Consider the following 20,943-nt stretch of genomic DNA (forward strand, 5'->3'; position numbering starts at 1 on the left):
CATGTTTCTATCAATGTTGTTGAGGCCATGTTGGTTTCGGTTTGTAATTAGATGCTTCGGTCTCAATGGCCAGCATCTATTTTAAGTTTTTAACATATTGCCGAGAGGTTTTGACATTTTTTTCAAGACAAAATGTTTATAACAAATATACAAATTTTGGATGGAACATCTAGAAAAATCATTTCGTTAGACAATGTGATAATTTTACATTGGAGAGGTTATACATAACAGAAAGAAGAAGAAAATGTGTATGCGGAGCATAGGTTACTACTTGAACCTATTTTTTTTTTGTTACCATGTAGAGAAAAATAGAAGTTCCATATCAGATAGCATGTGCGTGGTTTTCTAACCGTAGAAAGACACACACAAAGTACGTTTCTTGACATTAGTTTGAGCTGTACAAAGATCGATCGTGCGGTAGGTAGGTAGAGAAATGTATATATGTATATGATACCCCAAAAGGAAAAGGAAAATGAAAATGATGTGTTCAATAGCATGCGAATTTCCAAGGGTGCACACAAAAACAACAATAAAAATGGGTCCTTTTTTCACATCAATTTGATAAGCTCGGAGAATTATGAGTTGGCATCCATGGTTATGGCATTTCTCAACAGGACCAGTAGCATGCAGTGCAAGTGTCTTCAATCATACTCCAGATAGTTTCAGTTGCATCTCGATCGGTGGACCTCAATCAATCAATCAATCAGTCGGACCAAGGCAGAGCCTTGTCGATGCGCACGTTGAGTGGCACCTCCATGGCATCGCCCCCGTCCGCTCCGGGGACCAGGTACACCGGCGGCACGGCGAGGAACGTCGGCTCGCCGGCGGCCACCACGGCGCCGGGCGAGGTGCTGCTCCTCATCTGCATCTCCACCAGCACGATGTCCGCCTTGCCGCCGTTCACGGCCGCCGAGGCCGTCAGGTTGACCCACATCTTGCACGTGAACCGCGGCTTGGTGGCCGCGCTCCCCCTGGCGCAGACCACGGACACGGCGGTGGCCGCGGCGCCGAGCGCGCCCACGGTGAGCAGGAACACGCGGCCGTCGTCGTCGCCGACGAGCAGCAGCCGCGGCGTGGACACGGGCACCTGGAACCGGCTCACCTTGCCGTAGTGGATGGGGCGCACCGGCACGGAGTGGGCGGCGCTGAGGTGGGCGGCGAGGTCCGGCGCCGCGCCGACGAAGCCGCAGCCGTGCTCCGTGCAGCGGCAGGGCGCGTGCGCGCACGCGCTCCGGTGCTCGTCGGCCTGGTGGTAGGTGACGTACCTGTGGCAGCCGGCGTTGGGGCACTGGACCCTGGTGGAGGAGACGACGGCGTCCAGCGCCGGGCAGGGGTCGAAGAAGCCGCAGCCGTCCGCGCACGCCCCGCACTGCCCGGAGGGCTGCTGGGCCACGCACCCGCCGCAGGCCAGGTGGCCGCCCTTGCACTGCAGACACACAGATCGGACTCCGGCGGTAGATCAGCACATCCGCAGGAAAGAATCGATCGAGTGTAGTGTGGAAAAAAGTAAGGGAGCAGAGGAAGAACCTGGAAGACGGGGGGCTTGAAGGGGAGGGCGCAGAGCGGGCAGTGGAGCACGCACATGTCGATCTTCACGGCGAGCTCCGCCCTCGGGCTGTGCTCCGCCACCGCGACGACGGCGCCTCCTCCGGCCGCCGCGTCGTGCGCGACGAGCTCTTGCTTCACAAGGTGGCCGTCGGGCAGGTCCAGCCGCGCCTTCTTGGCGCTCTCGTCGGGCTTGTCCATCGCCCACGGCGAGCCCCTGCTCCTCCCCTCGGCGGCGCCGGCGCCCTGCATCCCGGCTCTTGCTCTTGGGGAAAGGAAAACCCTCTCCGGCCAAACTTTTCGTGTAGCAGGCGCAAGAACAAATGGGGCGAGGAAAAGGGGAGCTCGGCCGGTACCGCACTACCAAAATGCTTCCTTCATCACTGACCGGTGCAGAGTTCTTCTACTCCCGTCCCTGCGCTTGCCGCTATTCCACACAGCCCCCACAGTAACTGAGCAATTCGATGGTACTCGTTTTCTATTGGTGAGATGGGAGGTGCGCATTGTCTTGTCCCAATGGCATATCCACTTGCGTGCATCTATGTTTAAGTCCATATCTTTCATCAGTGAACTGTTTGTCAAATCTTTGCTTAGGTCCATGAATTTCAAACCAAACTTGAGTTCCGACTTCGAAAGCCGGATATAGTTGGTTCCTCGCTCGACTTCAAGGCGGTGTTACCGGGCGAAGTGGCGGTAGTTTTGAATCCGTGACGGTCTGGTCAACAAAGAAGTAAATAAAATGAAAAAGACGTTAAAGATGACGGTGAATTGGATAATCAAATTTAGAATCCGCTCAAATTTGAGAAAAGTCAACATCTGAAGGCAATTATTGGAAAATCCCAAAAATGCCAAAAATAATAATATGATTAGGAGCATCCATGGACAATCGTGAAACAAGGCTATTGTTCATGAATATCACAAAATATTGGTAACATTCTTCGAATTCCCCGTTTCTCGATAATCCTTGTGATTTTTCTTCTTCATTTCTAGTAGGACCCATATGTTGTTGGTACCTTCTATAGGAACTATTTTTAAAAAAAATCTCAATGTTTTGCTTGGCTTTGAAATAAATTTTGTGATTTGTTAATAAAACAAGACTTTAACTATATAAATTGTTAACAATTTTTTTCGTATGTTTCATTTTTGGTGTGTTTTCTGCTAAGTTGCTACAACATGCAAAACACCAATTTTTCTCTAATCAATCCAACCGCTTTGAGTGGTGTGAGAGACCTCATCTACCTGGTTTAAAAAAATTGTGTGTGTGTGTATGTGGGGGGGGGGGGGGGGGGGGGGCGGGGGTATGTATCATATATTTAAGAAACTGGAAGACAAAGCTAAGCTTACCTAATAGAGAAAGTCGAAATTGTGTCTAGAAAGAAGTTGGTGCAAACATTAGTAACTCTAGTTTGGGTGTTCATGTCGTTTCCCTCCTATATTTTTCTTCCAAATTTTGCATGTAGACTGGAGCTCTTCATTTTTTTCTTAAATGTTTTAATTACTGTTTGGTTTTTTTAATGGAATTGTTGTACCTCTAGCCATTTGACTAGGGACCAAACATCAAAGCCATGCATATACATGGTGTCTATACTGACTTCCTCGCTTTTCGTGATTTACAAAAGTTTATTCTTTTTTGCAGGAAATAGGGAGATTTCATTACTCAAGGCGGCTTTTCAGTTGCACACAAGTTTACAACTTCATCTGTGTCCGTACCAAACCAAATGGCAATACGGGGTGTACTACGCCGGTAGGCTATAGAAGTTTAATCTTTACTAGGGCAAAAAACATCATTTATATATAATTTGCCCTCGAGGAGCAATTTAGTCAACTAACTCAAAAAACAATGCCCTACATACAATAGATACCAGTTTGGGTCGATCTTTCACGTGGCTCGGGTCTCACTTGTTTTTGACAGGAGTGAGGTAGAAGAGGCGCCATGTTAGATTTTAGTGAAACCCACTTCTCTCTCACGTCGTCACACGTGCGGCAACCTCAAAGGTGATGAATGAGCATGATGATGATGAGGTGATTAAACTCCGGCTAGTAGGCGACGGCTCTTCTGTGACGTGAACCTGACAGCGTAGATCCATGGGCAACAATTGCATTTCGCTAGGGTTAAGTGGCTTTGCACTGAGATGTGACAAAGATGGAACTCATGAACCACCTTTTATGTTGATACAGACATGGTTGTGAACTAGCGTGGAAGTATAATATTTTCCTTTAGCTGGAAGGAGTGGGACTTAATGCATTGTACAAAAGATATTTTTCTTCACGAATCACAACAGTCATTACTTTTCTTTTTTCAGTCTACGTGTACGTTAGTCGTTTGAAAATAATTTTCTGGTAAGACGATTTCTGTTGGGAAGGGAGGAGGAGGCGCGCGGAGCACCGATGCCGCCGCCGACATGTTTTATCTTGTCTATCTTAGGAGTGCAGGTTCATCGGGGAATCAACAATATTGGTGTTCTTTGGGAGGAGGAGAGGGGGGGGGGGGGGTTGCAGGTTCATTGGGAAAATTTATGTGGTTCGTCAGTTTAGAGGGATGATTGAGGGTGGCGGTAATCCCGATGGTGGGGGATGGCGGGGCGGCGGGGGCAGCCAGTTAGGTCCGGGCTGGATCGACGGCGGCGAGAGGGAGAAGAGAAGCCGCGCGTGCGTGCGGTTAGAGGTTGAAGATGAAGTACACTGTCCATTGGATATTGATCGAACGGATCCAAAGGTTGGGATAGGAAGGGGGGAAGTCGACTGATCCTTTGCAAAAAATTTATCTAGCCGCTCCTTTTTTTTCACCACTGGCATTTATCTTGACAGCCAGGCACAATCACTTCGCACAACCAGCCCTCACGGAAACCTTGCCTCGCGCAAGCTCTGCTTCCCCATTCCCTGCCACAGACACCTCGGCGCTGCTCCAAGGCGCCCGTCAAGCCCTCGTCACATCCAGCGCAGCCCGCCCATGGCGGAAGAACCTTCGGTGAAGAGGACCAAGACGGAGGACCTTGGTGCGGGGTCAGAGCCAGACGCCGCGGCGGCTCCGGCGGCGGCGGCGGCGGAAGAAGGGGAAAGGCCGGGCGGCGAGGTGACCGTCAAGATACAGTCCAGAGCTCTCTGCTGCAGGATCTGCTCCGAGCCCCTCAAGCCGCCCATCTTCAAGGTGACACCTCCCGCCGCATTCCGTCCCTCTTCTTGTTCTTTAATTTCATTTGCCCGGATGGGTTCCTGAGAGCAGAGTGTGCATCAGATGTGGCCGTAGCTGCTCCTCTCACTGATACCAGTAGGCTGTAGGCCGCTACTACCGCACATGGGCTGTTTTCTCTGAAATGTGTACTATCTGATATGATGCCAGTGGAGTGGATTGGCATTTCCACTGGCTTGAATTGCAGTTGTGCCTTGTCTCCTAATCAAAGGAAAAAGATGCTTCATCTGTTCTTGGTAGGATGCACGAATAGCACCTTGCAGGGTCCTGATTGGTTGCGTGCCGGACCGAGTATGCAACATTTAGGAACCTGTCTCCAATCTAGCTAGTCTGTGTACTAGTGACATGCTTAGTTTAGCACATACTGCATATAGACAACAGGCGAAAGTTTCCTGCCATTTGCTCTGAAATCTAAGTCACTGAATCAACGTTTCCATGGCGTATGTTGCGTATTTCCCATCTATGCTTTCTGAATGCAGTCATTCCTTGCTTGCTCCTCGGAAGGAAAAGATGATGGTCCGTTTACCTTTCTGAATGCCGCGCTTCTCGGTAGGATGAACACATGCCACCTTGTAGGGTCCTGATTGGTTGCGTGTGAAAACTGAATGTCTAGCAGCTAGGAATCGGTTTTCAGTCTACTATGTATCTGTACTAGCGACATGCTGGCCTAGCACATTTTGCTAGGATTCCTAGATGGGACCTTGTAGGACGTTAACTGTTGCTGTCTCCAAGCTAAAAACAAGTGCAGCACTTATGACTGAATTTCTAATCTAGTGGGCAGCAGTGGAGTGCTAGTTTTAGCTGGTCTCATACTAGTAGGATCTTAACTGCTGGTGTCTCAAAACTGAACAGGGCAGCATTTAGGACTCACTTTCCAGTATAGCAGTTAATATGCCAGTGGATTAACGTTTCCATGGCGTAGGTTGCAGTTATTCCTTGTTTGCTCCTCAGAGGAAAATATGTTCCGTTTTAATTTTCTGGATGCTGCTGTTCTTGGTTGGATGACCAAATGGGAAATGGCACATTGTAGGGTCTTGATTCTTTGTGTGTGATAACTGAATGTAGCTGCTGGTATTCTTGCTCGGATAGTAGGATAGTAGTGAGATGCTACTTCAGCACGTAGTGCTTATTGTCATTTGCTCTGAATTTTAAGAGGCATAATGACAGCAGATCGGCATTTCGGTGGCATAAATTGCAACATTTCCAAACATTTATACTTGTTTGGCTGTTGGTATTCTTGCTAGGATATTAGGATTACTGAATGGCACCTTGTAGGATGTTAACAGTTGTTGTATCGAAGCTGAATATGTAGCAGTTGTGACTGAATTTCCAATCCAGTGGGTAGTAATGGAATGCTAGTTTAGCTGGCCTCCTACTACATAGGATCATAATTGTTCGTGTCTCGAAGCTGAACAGGGTAGTACTTAGGACTCGATTTCAGACCTATTGATGAAATGCTAGTTTAGCTGCTCTCTTACTACGTAGGATCTTAATTGTTGGTGTCCCAAAACTGAATATGGTTTTCCATAACATTACTGAGGGGCAGCTTGTTTCTGCTCGCGTTGCACTCTTGTTATGAACTATATTTAAGTGCACTTTCTTCTTTGTAAGAGTATATCGATGTAGATTGCTCCATGGGCACCCGCCGCATTCGATCTCTGTTCCTGAGTTTACTTTTTTTCTTTTCTGGGTGGATGGATACTTAAGAGTATATATCGATGTAGATGCTTCTCTCCCTCATAGTAATTGTAGGCTGCTGTAGCTCGTAGTGCACGCAGAAACATGCCTGCCATTTTCTCTGAATTTTTTGACTGCATTTCTCTGAAATTAGTATGTGATAAGGCAGTGGATTAGCATTTCCGTGGCATGAATTTAAATTGCAGTTATTCCTTGTTTGATTCTCAAAGAAAAAGTAGTTCCATTTACTTTTCTGGATGCTGCTGTTCTTGGTAGGATGAACAAGTGGCACCTTGTAGGGTCTTGATTGGTTGTGTGTGCAAACTGAATATGTAGCTGCTAGGACCCAGTTTCCAATCTAGTCTAGTAGTGACATGCTAGTTTAGCACATACTGCTTATAGATGGTTGGCCAAGTTGCCTGCTATTTGCTCTGAAATTTAGGAGGCATAATGTCAGTGGAACAACATGTCAGTGTATTCCTAGATGGGAGCTTGTAGGATGTTAACTGTTGGTGTCTCGAAGCCGAAACTGTGTCAGTTATGACTGAATTTCCAATCTAGTGGGTAGTAGTGGAATGCTATTTTAGATGGTCTATTTCTATGTAGGACCTTGATTGGTGGTGTGTCAAAGCTGAACAGGGTAGTAGTTAGGACTCAATTTCTGTAATCCTAGTGTAGCTGCTCTCTTATTACTCGTCTGTAGGTTCTTAATTGTTGGTGTCTCAAAAACTGAATACGTTTTCCATAGCATAACTTGAGGGACAGTTTGTTTAGTAAAGTGCGAATTTAGCTATCCCTTACTATGTAGATGATCGATCTTTGTCGAAAAATATGTGGATGATTGATTGTACGCTTCCTGTTTCTGCACGCAATGCACTCTGTTATGAACTGTCTGTATGCTGCACTTTCTTCTTCCGAGTGCATCGATGTAGACGTTTTCCTGATTGTTGTTGGGAGTAAAAATAAGAACCTCTTCTCCCTGGTTACCAGTAAATACTGCATGGGTAACGCCTGCTGTTTTCTCTGAAATTTAAGAATGTCAGTGGATCAACATTTATGTGCCATAAATTGCATTTTCCCTTTTTGCTTGTTGAAGAAACATGTTCTCCATTTACTTGTTTGGCTCATGCTGTTCTTGCTAGGATAACAAAATGGTACCTTGTAGGATCCTGATTGCTGGTATCTGAAAACTGAATTTGTAGCAGTCAGAACACAGTTTCCAATTTGCTGGGTTGTAATCAAATGCCACTTTAGCTGCTCACTTACTATGTACTCCCTCCGTTCCAAATTAGATGACTCAACTTTGTACTAAGTTAGTACAAAGTTGAGTCATCTATTTTGGAACGGAGGGAGTAGGATCTTAGTTGTTCGTTTCACAACTGAATATAATTTTCCATAACATAACTTACGAGCAGCCTGTTATTTCTCTAGTCGTTGGTAGTGAAATGCTTATGATTTACTATGTTGATGACTGGTATCTTTCATGTTTCTGCTTGCATTGCACTCAGTTGTTAATAACTGATGAAAGGACTGTGGAGAGGCATTGCACACTGTTCATTTTTCTCCAGTTCATTATCCTTTTCTTTTTGTTGCTGCTGATCGTTATGCTAATATTCTTATGTTTCTTCAGTGTGCGGCTGGGCACGTTTTGTGTTCTCAGTGCCCGGAAAAGCTCCGTGAGGTTGGGCACGTTTTGAGACTGGGTACATTCTGCGCTCTGTGTTGCAAAAGCACTAGCTATTCCCGCTGCGTCGAGCTCGAGCAGTTCATCGATGCCATGAAAGTGCCATGCTCGAACCAAACATACGGCTGCAACGAGTTCGTCGGCTACCAGCAGAAAGAGAAGCATGAGAGTTCATGCCCACATGCTCCATGCTACTGCCCAGAGGACGACTGCGCCTTCAAAGCGCCGGCATGTTGCCTGCTGGACCACTTCGTCACCGCACACGGATGGTCGCCGACCAACTTGGGTTACAACAAGCCACTGAAGATCCCCTTGGCACGAGACCGCCGGTTCACGCTTCTAGTTGGGGAGGACATGTCCTTGTTCCTCCTGATAAACACCCTGACCAGCATCGGCAGTGCTCTCGCCGTGGTCTGCGTCAGGCCCCATGAGTCTGAACCGAGCTATTCGTGCAACATCTCGGCTGCTGGTGGGAAAACCGATGGGAGGCTTGTGTTCCAGAAGGATCCTCACGTGTCAAGCAGCTCGCTGGCGGGTGGAGTTCAGATGGGCAACTTCTTCTTGCTGGTTCCTCTGGAATTCGCCGAGAGCTCATCTGGTGAACTCACTGTACACATCCGCATCGACAGAGTGGCGTCATAGGGATCTCAACTGGAAGCTATATGTGGACAGAACCTCTTGGGTCAGTCAACTAAGACCACTTTCAATGACTGCATATGGTGAAACAGCTAGCTAGATGTTGCCCCATGCTCTTTAATCACCATCAGCTGGAGGAACTAAAATGTGTTTACAACTCAGTTGTCTTGTTATGTAGCTTGTTGTCAGTTGTAGTGGTAGTAGAATTTATCTTTGCTTAGCTTGTTGTCTTGTTATGTAGCTTATGTAACACAGTTGTCCCAATGGAAGGTCAGTATCTTGCAACTCAAAATTGTACTCATTTGTCAAGTTTGACTACGTATTAGCTAGTAAGATGGACGTTGCCATTGAACTGGTATCTGAACCAAGAACTGTGGCAGGTAAACCATTATTATATCTCCATTTGGTGCTGCATTGCACAGACGCTCACCATTGCCAGATCATTAGCATTGATCTTCAAGATTTTGCATGGTTTCCTCTCTCAGAAAAATCTCCCGTTAACGAAAAAGCGAAGGGAAACCTCAAAGCCTTCCATCTTAGAAGTGTGCATCGCTCGATGCAGAGGCTGGGGGTTATCCTCCTTTTTGAAAAACAAGACAAATTCCTACAATTTTTTGCAGTAACCTGTCCGGATCTGATCAGCTCTACCTATCTATAAGCAGCTAATTGACTGCAGGAAGTAGACTGAGTTTAGAAGACAATTGTTCTACTCTAGCTTGTTGTCATTTGGAATGGTTAGATGTTGGTCTGCTCTGTTACATCTTCGCTTTAACTGGACAGAAATACCTACTCTCTGCATTTAATGTTCCGCATGACAACAAGCTAATACTTTTTTTCATACATTTTTCCTATACGTAATAAACTTTTTTTCTATACACGTTTAACATTTTTCAAATTCTTGGTCAAATGTTTTTATGAAGAGTGTTTTTAAATATATTTATTTAAAATATTTGGAAGTATAAAAAAAGAAATAAAAAAACAAAAAACGTGAAAAAAATAAAACAGAAAACAAGGCCGGTGTATCCCGCGCTTGGGCAGGCCCAACTGGCGGCTCCCTTCAGTGAGGGTTTCATCCTGTCTCGCTGAATGCGAACATAGGGGTGCCTACAGAGGACCTCCTATATGTCGCTCATTGCGGCAAAGAGTCGGCGTTTCACATAAGGCGGGACCTCCTATATGCCGCTCAATGCGGCAAAGAATCGGCGTTTCACACAGGGCGGCTCAGCTGGGCCTGCCCATTTGCAGTGACACGGGGAGGCGTCGTGTTAGCGAAGTGAAAAACGCAGAAAAAAGAGGGCACGGGCAAAGGTATTCCAACAAACGACGTCAGAATGGGTTGCGTGCCGTGCTAGCCACTAAGCCACCATCACTACTGAGATTATGTGTCTAAAATGGCAGCTTCTTTGGACGGAGGAAGTACAATTTTGAGGCTATTGATCGTGGTTCCTAAGAGAAGATGAAAAGAGATTAGACTTTTGTATGACAATGACAAGATCAATAAGAGGTTTTGTGACAATGTTTGAATGACGACGTACACCTAGAGAGATCGAATATGTATTTTGTGTAGAAGTAGAATATGTCTAGAGTTTACGACACCCCTCCGGACGCACACGTTGATCATGCGCAGCCTGTCGTCCGGCACGGTGACGGTGAGCCGATTCCCGTCGTCCATCCCTCGCCGCAGCGAGGTTCTCCGCACCGGCGCCTGCATCCGCCACGCCGTGCCCGATGGGTTCACCTCATACATGAACTGCACCTCCACCCTGGCCGCGTTGTCGGGCCGCATGCAGATCACACCGACATGGACGTGCCCAGTGGCGGAGCTACAAAGAAGAAACTGGGCGGGCCAAGCTAATGAAGAGCAGATTTTTTTTTAAAAAAAATTGAACACTATATACCATTTCAGTAGGCATAGAGCATACTTTTGCTCTCGTTGATTACAAGATCAGCAGATGTGCACAGACACATACATATATACTACCGAGTAGGCGAGTACTAAACAGAAAAAGCCAAATTTATGGGCGTAATCCTGCATTTTGTTGAAGTCCTTCATTTTGGTTTGCTGCTGCTGATATTCCAATTCAACTAAGTCCAAGGGTAGAGGATGATCTGCTTGTGATGAAGGATCTTCCTCGACTTCATTCGCATCGTATCTTTTCCTTTTAAAAACCAAATCAATTCCTCACTAGCTAGCTTTGTCCATGGTAAATGACACCTAAATTACAATTTATAAAGATCAGCTGACTGAGCAACCCATGCTACCAATTCTGCTCGTTGTTCTGCTCCCAATTTTGCTCGTTGCTCCGCTTGCCTCCGCTGCCGGCTGGCCACCACTAGTGCCGCCACATCAGATGGGAGATGGATCGGGGATCTCCACTCTTTGGAGTTGCCGCTAGCTCCCACTGCTGGACCTCCGCCGTCGGCCGGTGCCGTGCCCTAGTAATGGACGAGGCGTAGAGAAAGAATAGGAGATGGATGAGAGACGAGCATGGCTGTGGTCGGAATGATATGCGTGTGGGGCATCTCCAGCCGTTGGCCCCCAGGGAGTGTCTAAAAGCGCCCCCTGGAGGTGAGCCGGCGCAAAAAATGGCCCTGGAGCGAGCCGGTCCCCAGCCGTCGGCCCCAGGGCCGCCCCAGGCGCGTATTAAAAAACAAAAAAAAGAACGTTCGGCGAAGTTATGATAAAAACTAGTTAAATTTTGGCCAAACATGGCAAATTTCGGCGAAATTTGTCCAAACATTACATTAACCTAATCTAAAAAAAGAAAGCGGCTGAAGTCGTCGCCGCCGTCGCTGCCATCGTCGTCGTCGGCCTTCTCCTCCTTGACGCGGGCGCCCCTGCTGAACCCCTGCCCGGCGTCGCCATGGCGAACAGGCGGCGGCGCGTCGTCGTCGTCGTCGCTGTCGCATAAGACGACGACCCCGCCTTCCTCGCGGCCGCGTCGGCGCTCCTCGAAGCGGCGTAGCGGCGCGCTGGCGCTCCTTCTCCTTCTCGCGGCGCGCCTTCTCCATCGCAATGGAGTCCTGGCGCGCCCATTCGAGGGCGGCGTCGCCGTCGTCGGCGAACTCGGCCTTCACCGGCGCCAGCCCCGGCTCCGTCTTTGGCTTGACGAAGCGCGGAGGAGCCGACGAGGGGGCGCGCCGGCCGCCCTCGTTGATGACGATGCCGGCGCTGCGAGTGCGCCGGCCGAGCGGCGTCTCCGCCGCGGGCTCGGCCTTGACGCCGAGCAGCGCCGGAGAGCCGGAGGAGTGTGAAGAAGAACGGGATGATGAGGAGGCGCCGAACCTCTTTGGAGCCCATGGCCCGGCGCGTCGGTGCTGCGCCGGGGGGTACGCCAACGGCGGGTCGTTGCCGCCCTCGAGGTACGTGAGCACGCCCTCGAGTGTGCGGCCGGGGACGCCCCACCAGAGGTAGCGTCCCTCGCTGTTCTGCCGGCTGCCGACCACCGGCGCGCCGTTGGTGGACGCCAAGCGCTGCTGTTGGCGGCGCTCGAAATACGCCGCCCAGGCCGCGTGGTTGTCGGCGGCGTACTGAGGGAGGGAGAGCTCGGCGTCGGTGAGGGACGCGCGCACGATCTCGACCTCCTCGGCGAAGTACCTCGGGTCCGCCACGGCATCAGGCAACGGGGGAATGGGCACTCCCCCGGCGCTGAGTCTCCACCCCGTCGGCCCGGCGCGCATGTCCGGCGGCGCCGGGATGTTCGCCTGGAACAGGAGCCAGGACTCCTGTTTGCGCAGCGAACGGCGGCCGAAGCCGTTGGCCGCCGCCGTATCTCCGGGGAAGCGTTCTGCCATGGCGAAGGCGGGGCTGGGCGGGCTCGGAAGAGGTAGAGGGAGGGGCTGGGCGGCGGCGCTCGGGGAGAAGTAGGGAGAGGAAGGGCTGGACGGCGGCGAGGGGCGGGGCTGGTGTGGGCGCAGGTGAGTGGAGGCCGCCGGCTTTTATAGCCGGGCCGCGCCCGTGTGTACGCGTGCGAGGGAGTGGAGGCGTCGGCGCGCCGTCCTATGAACGCGCCGCCCGTGAGGAATCAATGGCAAGGCTGACCGGCGGCAGCCTTGCCATTGATTCCCCGCGGGAACCGAGGCCGTTGGGGGAAGACAAGGCGCCGAGTCGCTGACGCGGCTGGCCCGCGTCTTTTTCGCGCCAAAACAGCTCGCCCCGGCACCCCCGGGCGCCCCCCAGCGCGCCGGGTTCGGCCTGGGTCCACCGGCGCTGTTTTCGGCCCAAGCCGGTGAAAATCGGGCTCCTGGGGGCGCGACTGGGCCGTTTTTTCGGCGCCGGCGTGAAAAAATCGCCTGGGGAGGCCTTCCTGGGGCGCGGCTGGAGATGCCCTAATGGTCTAGGCTATGGGCTGCCAAGTACCAACCGTGTGTGCTGCATATGTATATCATTTGTATATCATTCTTTTTGGTGATTTGTTGGGCGGGCCACGGCACAGTTTTGCCCGTGAGTAGCTCCGCCAGTGGACGTGCCGCCGTCAGCGTGCACTTGAGGTCAAGGTGAAGTTCGCCGTCGCCTGCCTGTCGCCAGCGCGGAACAGAGTGAGACGGTCCGGGTCCACGTCCACCAAGACCACCTCGCCGCCGTAGGTGAGGCGATGGAGGAGGTGCACCTCGAGCATGCCAACATTGACGCCGGGGAAGAAGCAGGGCTGGTACCGGCAGGTGCGCTCGTGGTCCTCCACACGCAGCCGTGCTTGCGGTTGCGGCAAGCGAAGCGGAAGGACCGGACGGTCCTGACGACGGCGTGCGGCTGCGGGTGTAGTCCTCCGAGCTGCAGTGGGTCACGCCGGTGATATACGTACGCGACTCAACCAACTAGGGCACGGAGAGACTGTTTAGAGCATCTCCAACAGGCGCCGGTCGCGCCACGCGCAAAAAACAGATATGCCACGCGCGCATCGCCTGGTTTGGCGCGGCGCGTAGCGCTGGCTCCAGCAGCCGCGCTAAAATGCAGCGTGCGCGCGCCGTTCTAGCAGCGCGCCAAAATCCAAGTCTCTTGATCGGCCACCGCTTCAAGGATTATAGTGGAACCCCTTTTTTGGCCGTGAAATTGCCCATGCCATGCCTTTGGACAATTCTTCCAAGTCCAATGCATGCAATCTATTGAGCCAAGCATGCCAGGAAAACCGCGAGCTTTGTTCATCGCTAAAAGCCTTGTGACGTCTTTAGCGTTGGGAGATCTCAAATACTCCTCGCCAAACACTTGCATAATTCCGACTGCGAAGCGCTTGACACACATGATGGCTTGGCTCTCACCCATAGCCAAGTGATCATCAACTAGATCAGCCGGTATACCGTATGCCAATATACGCAAAGCGGCTGTCACCTTCTGAAAGGTGTTATGCCCGAGCTCTCCGGCGACATTCCTCCTTTGATGAAAAAAGCGGTCATGGCTCGCTAGTTTTTCTGCAATGCGCCTGAACAACTCGGTGCTCATCCTAAACTGGCGACGAAAATACGACTCGGGGTATGTGGGATTCTCCGCAAAATAATGCCTGATCAATCTGTTGTGGGCATCGATCCTATCCCTCCAAATTTTTTGACGACCCATAACCGAACCACCGTGCTTCGATTTTTTATTAATATGCATAGCTAGGATCATTGCAAGATCCTCCTCCTCTTCCATATCAAATTCTTCTTCGGAAGAATCATACGACGAACTTATCTACAATGTTGAATACTATGCTATAAATACAAAACTACAATCAACATGCACGAAATTCATGACTTTTGAGCAATACATACCTTCTAGACGTTTTGTCGAACACCTTGCGGGCGCCGAGCGGCAGCGAGCGTGCCGGCGCTGTTCGTCGGAGGACTAGCACGCGCGTGGGGCGGCGGGACTAAAGGGGGGCCGGAAAAAGCGCGCGCGGGGCGGGGATAGGCCGGGGAAGCGCCGGAACGGTCGCCGGGTGGCGCAGTCGGCGGCGGCGGCGCGACGAGGGGGGAGGGGGGTGGAGGTGCGAGCGAGCGCGCGGGAGCAGGCGCAGCAAATAAGCGGCGCACGATTGCGTTTTTGCCCGCGCGCTGGACTACGTATGCCGCGCGCGCGGTTTTCGCACGCCGCTTGAGCAACTATTCCGGTTGCGCGCGCACTAAAAAAGGGAATTTTGCGACGCGGCGCTAGTTTGGCGCGCCTATTGGAGATGCTTAAGCAAGCGCACCCTCCTCTCCTCTCCTCTCCTCTCGTGCACCACTTTTTTCTTGTGTAAGCAAGCAGCAAGCACGTCTCGATCGTGCACCACTTGTTTATGCATGCATGATGTCACGTTCCTACTGATATACGTATATCGTCCTTTTCTTTTCTTGGTGATGAACCAATTCCTCATCTTTTTCTTTTTCCATTCCAGTTCAAAGAAAAAAATCACTTTCTTTTTCCTTCTTTCTCCAAGAGACACAGATCGCCCCGCATTCCTGCTAGTAACTGAAGTGAAATAGCCAGCAATTGCTGGACCTTTAAAAAAGAGAAGAAGAAGAGACACAGATCGAGCTCGCCTTCCGTTTGTCCTTTTTTTTTTCTTTCCTTGATTGAGTCCCAATTATTATTAGTTCTTGGTTGCGCTCGATCTCATCCCCAAGTCCAAACCAAACCCCAAGTCCCCAAACCAAACCAGACCAACAAGCCGCGACTCATCTGTCTCTTCCTTTCCTCCGATTGATTATTCCCCAATCCACCCGCCGCCGGAGACGTCCTCTCCGCCAGCCCCACCGAGGGCCTCGTCTCCTGCAGCCCCACGACGACCTCCCTTCTTCCCTCTCTCCATTCCTGCAGCCCCAAGGTACGCCCTCCTCCTTACTTCTCCATTCCGCAAGTCCATAGCCTCCTCTCATGTGCTTGCTTCCTTCATTGGGCAGAATTGCGCTGCAGATCCGACCCCGCGCACGACCACGACGACGCCCACAGGATCTCCTCGCCACGCCGGCTTGCATGTGTCTCCATCTCCTCCCGGTAAGAAATTCCCGTATCTCAACCTGCTACTTCTGCCTCCATCCTGTCGGTTGAATTATGGAAAGTGATTCGTGATTGTATTACTTGCCCACGAAGGGGTTATATGCCATGTCCAGAGGATAACTGCCCGAGCTATACGTACCTAGTGCGTGCACATCCGGCGAGTCTCAGTAGGGGAAATCGTGAGCCTAACTACATAGGACTCGGTCCTGACGTTACATGCGTACCGTTGGTCTTCCAACAGCCCCCCGCAGTCACAACAGGGGCTTCGACCATGTTGAGACTGGACCGGAAGTCGAGGAAGACTGTTGACGGTAGCCCCTTCATCATGAAGATGTCGGTAAACTGCGACGCAGAGGGAACGTGGAGCACACGGACATCACCGAAGGAAACCCGCTCCCGGACAAAGTGTATAGGTCTATCTCGATGTGCTTTGTCCGCTGATGCTGTACAGGGTTGGTGAAGAGGTACATCGCACTCACGTTGTCGCAGTAGATGATCGCCGCCCTGTTCGGCGGGCACCGGAGCTCACGAAGAAGTTGCCTCGACCACGGCCTTGGCCACAGCCTTGTATTCCGCCTCCGCGCTCGAGCGCGAGATGGTCCGTTGCCGCTTCGACGACCATGACACAAGGTTGTCGCCGATGTAGATGCAGTAGCCCGACGTGGACTTGCGCGTGTCGGGGCAACCGACCCAATCAGCGTCCGAGTACGTAACAAGCCAGTGGTCGGGGGAGTGCCGTAGGTGAAGGCCGAGCTGCGGTGTACACCGAACATAGCGCAGGATCCGCTTGAGGATGGTGTATAGTGCGGCTCCCGCGGGTCGTGCATAAACAAACAGACCTGTTGGACCGCGTAGGCGAACAAGGAGGAGATGTGGGCATGACAGAATCTGTGCGACCAGGCGCTAGGGCGGACGTACGCCCGCATGCAGCCACACGACTCATGCATGACGAGACGCTCCCTGATTGGTTGCATGCGTGGGTGGGGTAGGTGGAGCGCGTGGGTTGGTGGTGTCCAGACAGTTGGCAGGTGCAAGGGATCCCCAATGGGATCGGCCTGATGGGTACGAGGTAGGTAGGGCGATCCCGAGATCGTGGCTGGGTGGGTTTTGCGACACAACATTTTCTATGGTCGGGGTGGAGGCTGCATGCGTGGGGCTTTTAGCGAAGGGAAAAGTGAGTTCGTAAAAAATAACGTGCCTGGACGTGATGACTTTGCAGGTATGGAGATCGAGGCACCTATAGCCCTTGTGATCGAGCGGGAGACCGAGAAGAACGCACGGGGTGGATCGAGGGGAGAGTTTATATGGTGTGGTGGCGTAGAGGTTAGGGTAGCACAAACATCCAAATGTCTGTAAGTGGTCATTGGATGGGTGCGTGCCGTAGAGCATAAAGTGTGGTGTGTTCTGTTGGATGGTGCGTGAGGGACGAACATTGAGATGGTAGGTAGAGGTGTGTAGCGCTTCTACCCAAAATTTCGGTGGCATGTGGGCTTGGACAAGTAGAGTGCGGACAATGTCGTTGGCGGAGCGGATGGCACGCTCAGCCTTGCCGTTTTGCGGTGATTTGTGGGGGCACGACAAGCGTAATGAGGTGCCGTGAGCGGCAACGAAAGAGCAGAGAGAGGAGTTGAGGAACTCGGCGCCGTTGTCGCACTTCATGCATTGAATGAAAACACGAAATTGGGTGAGCACAAATTAGAGGAATCGGTGAAGAACACCGGGAGCATCAGATTTTGCACGTAGGGGAAAGTCCATGTATAATGAGAAAAATCATCCATTATGGTCAAGTAATATTTGTAACCGGAACAACTAGGCACCGGCGAGGTCCAAAAGTCACAATGAATTATTTAAAACGGGAAAGTTGTAACAGTGCTAGGATTTGAAAAAGGCAACCGTGGCTGCTTCCCTAATTGGCATGCCTCACATGAATGGGAGGGGGAGGGTTTATTACAATCTAGAAGAAACTTTTGTGCTAAACAGGAAAGGGAGGCACATCCGGGTGCCCCAAACGGTGATGCCAAATCTCGCCGGTGTCGAGGAAGAACTCCGAAGGACTTGAACCATCGTACCGGTAGGGCGTGTCGTAGCTATTTCGTCCCATTAGGGGGTTCTGTGTTGCCAGATCCTTCACAGAGAAGTCAATGGGGTCAAACTCAACAGAGACAGAATTATCAGTGGCTAGTTGTTTAACGGAAATAAGAGCTGGGACAACATTAGGTGAGACTAAAACATTGTTAAGGTGGAGAGAGCGAGAAGAAGGAAGAGAGGTGGAACCAATGGCAACAATAGGTTGACGTGATCCATTACCAACGATAATAGGGGGATGCAACTTTGAAACAGAATGAGATGAGGCGAGGATACCTGCGTTACCGGTGATGTGCACGGAGTCCCCGGTGTCAAGTTACCAGTCACTGGCGCTGGGCTGCTTGAGGCTCATCTGGTTGAGGGCGATCCCATGACGGCTGATGATGTCGTGGAGGCGCGGACGACCCAACATACATCATGGGGTACGCGTGCTATGGACCACTGGGACGATGGACAAGCACGCTCGCTGTGTTGGGAGGAACCCACGGCGGGCGACCCTGCGGCGGAAAGGGGCCCCCACACGGCGAAGTACCCCATCTAGGGGGTTTTGGCCGACGCAGCGGGAGGGGTGGGGTGCCCATGCCTACCAGGGTGACCACGGCCGCGGCCGCGCCCGCTGTTGCCGCCACGCCCACGATTGGGATGTGCACCTCATGACACGCTGCTGCTCCCATGCTCCATGGGGGCCTTGCCGCGGTCAGTGCTGGAAGAGCTGCGGTCGCCAGAGGAGGGTCGCAGCCACCAAGGCCGATGAAGAGGGCAGAGGAGCTGTCGGAGCTATCACGGGCATCCTGGGTGAGTTCCTCAAGAAGAAGCCATGAACGGGCCTGATTGAACGTAGGGAACGGGGTTTGCATTGAAAGGATGGTGGCGATGACCTGGTATCAGCGTGAGAGGTCTCACAGAAGCTACATCGTCAAGGTCCTGTCCATGACGGGCTCTTCGACGTCCGCGAGGGCGTCCACCAACGCCTTGAGCCGCCCGTAGTATTTCGTGACCCGCAGATCGCCTTGGTGAGCGTGGGAATTTGGCGCTGAGATGCACGGCTTGGGCGGGCTGGTTGGCGAGGAAGAATTCACGGAGTTGGTCTAGACGCGGTACGTGGTGTTGCCCTTGCCGCGAACGACCTCATACAAGGCGTCGGTGATGGTGGAGTAGAGGAGCAGAAGGAGGGTCCGGTCATGTGCCGCCACGTCGGTGTCTGTTGCTCGGGGTCAGAGTAGTGGTCGACGTGGCTTGCAACGGAATGCATGGTGAGGATGCAGCGGCAAAGCTTGTGCCAGTTAGAGTAGCTGCCGAACTGGACATCCAGCTTGAAGGTGATGAGGCTGTCGATGTTGTTTAGGTTGTGGATGGAGGTGATGGCAGAGGAAGAAGAAGAAAGAGCCGCAGCAGGAAGAGTGGGCCGCGGCGCAAAAGGCAGCACAATCATGGCGTCTGAGGGGGTTGCGAGCGGAGTGGAAGCTACGGGGTGAGAAGCCCAGAGGTGGGGAGAACCGGCGGCGGAGGAGGAGCAGCACTGCTGGTGAGGTCGCCGGAGGAAGACGTGTTGCCGGTGTCCATGGTAGGTTCGCATGAAGGAGACTTCTGGTGCCAAGTTGAATTATGGAAAGTGATCTGTGATTGTATTACTTGCCCACCGAGGGGTTATATGCCATCTACAGAGGATAACTGCTTGAGCTATACGTAGGGCATGCACATCGTGTGAGTCCCAATAGGAGAGATCGTGAGCCTAACTACGTAGGACTCGGTCCTGACGTTACATGTGTACCATTGTTCTTCCAACACTGTCGACGCGAGCACAAGTACTCGCGGCAACTTGGGCTTTTCTGGTCCTCCTGATTGCGAAGCTGTGCGGTCTTGGTCTAGGGTTTGCGAGAATAGCAGCTGTTGGTAGGATCCACTGATTCGTGTATGCGTGGTTCTTGTTTAGTCGGGATCCTTCTTTTTCTGGTCGGTGGTGAATTTGGGTTGGTCGGGTTGGCGTTGAAACTGACTTTTTTGTGGTGCAATTTGTACAGTTTCTGTCGGTTTCCTTAGTGCAAATTGTGGAACAATTTTTTTGTAAACGATCTTGCTTACGAGTTTTGAGTAGCAGAGCTGCTGTGTATGGTAGGTTTGGACCTTCTCAACCCAATTGCTTGCTGATTAATTGAGTTATTGAATGCTTACATGTTGTTAGGTTGAGCGTTTTAGGTTAATAAAGCCACATCGTCCATTCCATGCATAAAGGCCATGCATACTCACAACACACAGAGTTTCCCAGTTTACGGTTATAGGCCTAACTAAAACAGAACGGGAAACAAACAATAACATTAAGGGGACTAAGTAAGGCGGAGACCCGGTTGCCGCGCGCATCGTTCTAATCCTCTCCATGGCGTGCTCCAGGGCTGTTATATCCGTCATTGTTGGTCCAACATGTAGCTGTCTTATTTGTAGGCTGTAGAGTTGCTAACATTTCTTTTTGTTTTGCCGGCGGCCAGGAAGACGACATGTACTTTACTGGCTGGTGATGGTGAATTCTCACACCTTCGCATTGAAGAAAGTCTCGATATTTTGAAGGAGTTGCATTGGGGACAATCCCCACAGTCACAGGCCAGTTACTCTTTCCATAAAGAAATTGCCAAGCTGTCTTTTTGGATTTCCATTGAAACTTGTGAAGTTGCTGCTAAAAGCCACACAACTACGCAGTTTCAATAGTTGGATAGCATCAAGCTCCGAGTTTTGTTCGGTACACTCTGAGATGTAGATGTCCGAAAGATATATCTTTTGTTGTCTAAAGTAAATAAATTAACTACCATCACGTGCTAGTGATGTTCCTGATACACACTAGTTGTTCGTAGATGCTTTTTATCCTCAATTTGGTGTCTAGTGTTCATAGAAACACATGATTATATTTGTGTGATATAAACTGACTGACTGCCAAGTTACAATTTACTAAGTGAAAGTTTTTTTTATCAGTGGCGTATAAGTGACAGAGAAGTGCCTGTAGCCTGTAGGCTAGAGACTGACATTGTTTCCTGTTACCACTTCTAACACCAATAATGTTTCCTGTTAAAACATGTTCATCTAGAGTAAATATTTTTACTTTGAGCAAGCACAATCCAGTTCTAGGTTTGCATAGATTCAGTTCTCCATTAAAGCTGGGACAGAACTGCAAAAACGTCTGATATT

The 20,943-nt window shown here is 51.0% G+C and overlaps 2 protein-coding genes and 1 pseudogene across 2 annotated transcripts; 1 reads left to right on the forward strand and 2 right to left on the reverse strand.

Moving 5' to 3' along the window:
- Positions 1-358: 358 nt before the first annotated feature.
- On the reverse strand, positions 359-1,990 carry LOC125547623 (uncharacterized). Its single transcript, XM_048711446.2, has 2 exons — positions 1,528-1,990; positions 359-1,426 (listed from the first exon to the last, which is right to left on the reverse strand). The coding sequence occupies exons 1-2, from the start codon at positions 1,795-1,797 to the stop codon at positions 704-706; spliced, it is 993 nt and encodes a 330-aa protein (XP_048567403.2). The 5' UTR covers positions 1,798-1,990; the 3' UTR covers positions 359-703.
- A 2,337-nt stretch (positions 1,991-4,327) lies between these two features.
- On the forward strand, positions 4,328-9,113 carry LOC125542388 (E3 ubiquitin-protein ligase SINA-like 10). The gene is made up of 2 exons (XM_048705419.2): positions 4,328-4,693; positions 8,043-9,113. Exons 1-2 carry the CDS (start codon positions 4,496-4,498, stop codon positions 8,736-8,738), a joined length of 894 nt encoding a protein of 297 aa, XP_048561376.1. The 5' UTR covers positions 4,328-4,495; the 3' UTR covers positions 8,739-9,113.
- An 8,543-nt stretch (positions 9,114-17,656) lies between these two features.
- On the reverse strand, positions 17,657-19,332 carry LOC147977806 (uncharacterized; annotated as a pseudogene).
- Between the last annotated feature and the right edge of the window lie 1,611 nt (positions 19,333-20,943).

This window comes from Triticum urartu, chromosome 3A (genome assembly GCF_056163025.1).
Source record: "Triticum urartu cultivar PI428250 chromosome 3A, HENAU_Tu73, whole genome shotgun sequence".
Taxonomy (NCBI): domain Eukaryota; kingdom Viridiplantae; phylum Streptophyta; class Magnoliopsida; order Poales; family Poaceae; genus Triticum; species Triticum urartu.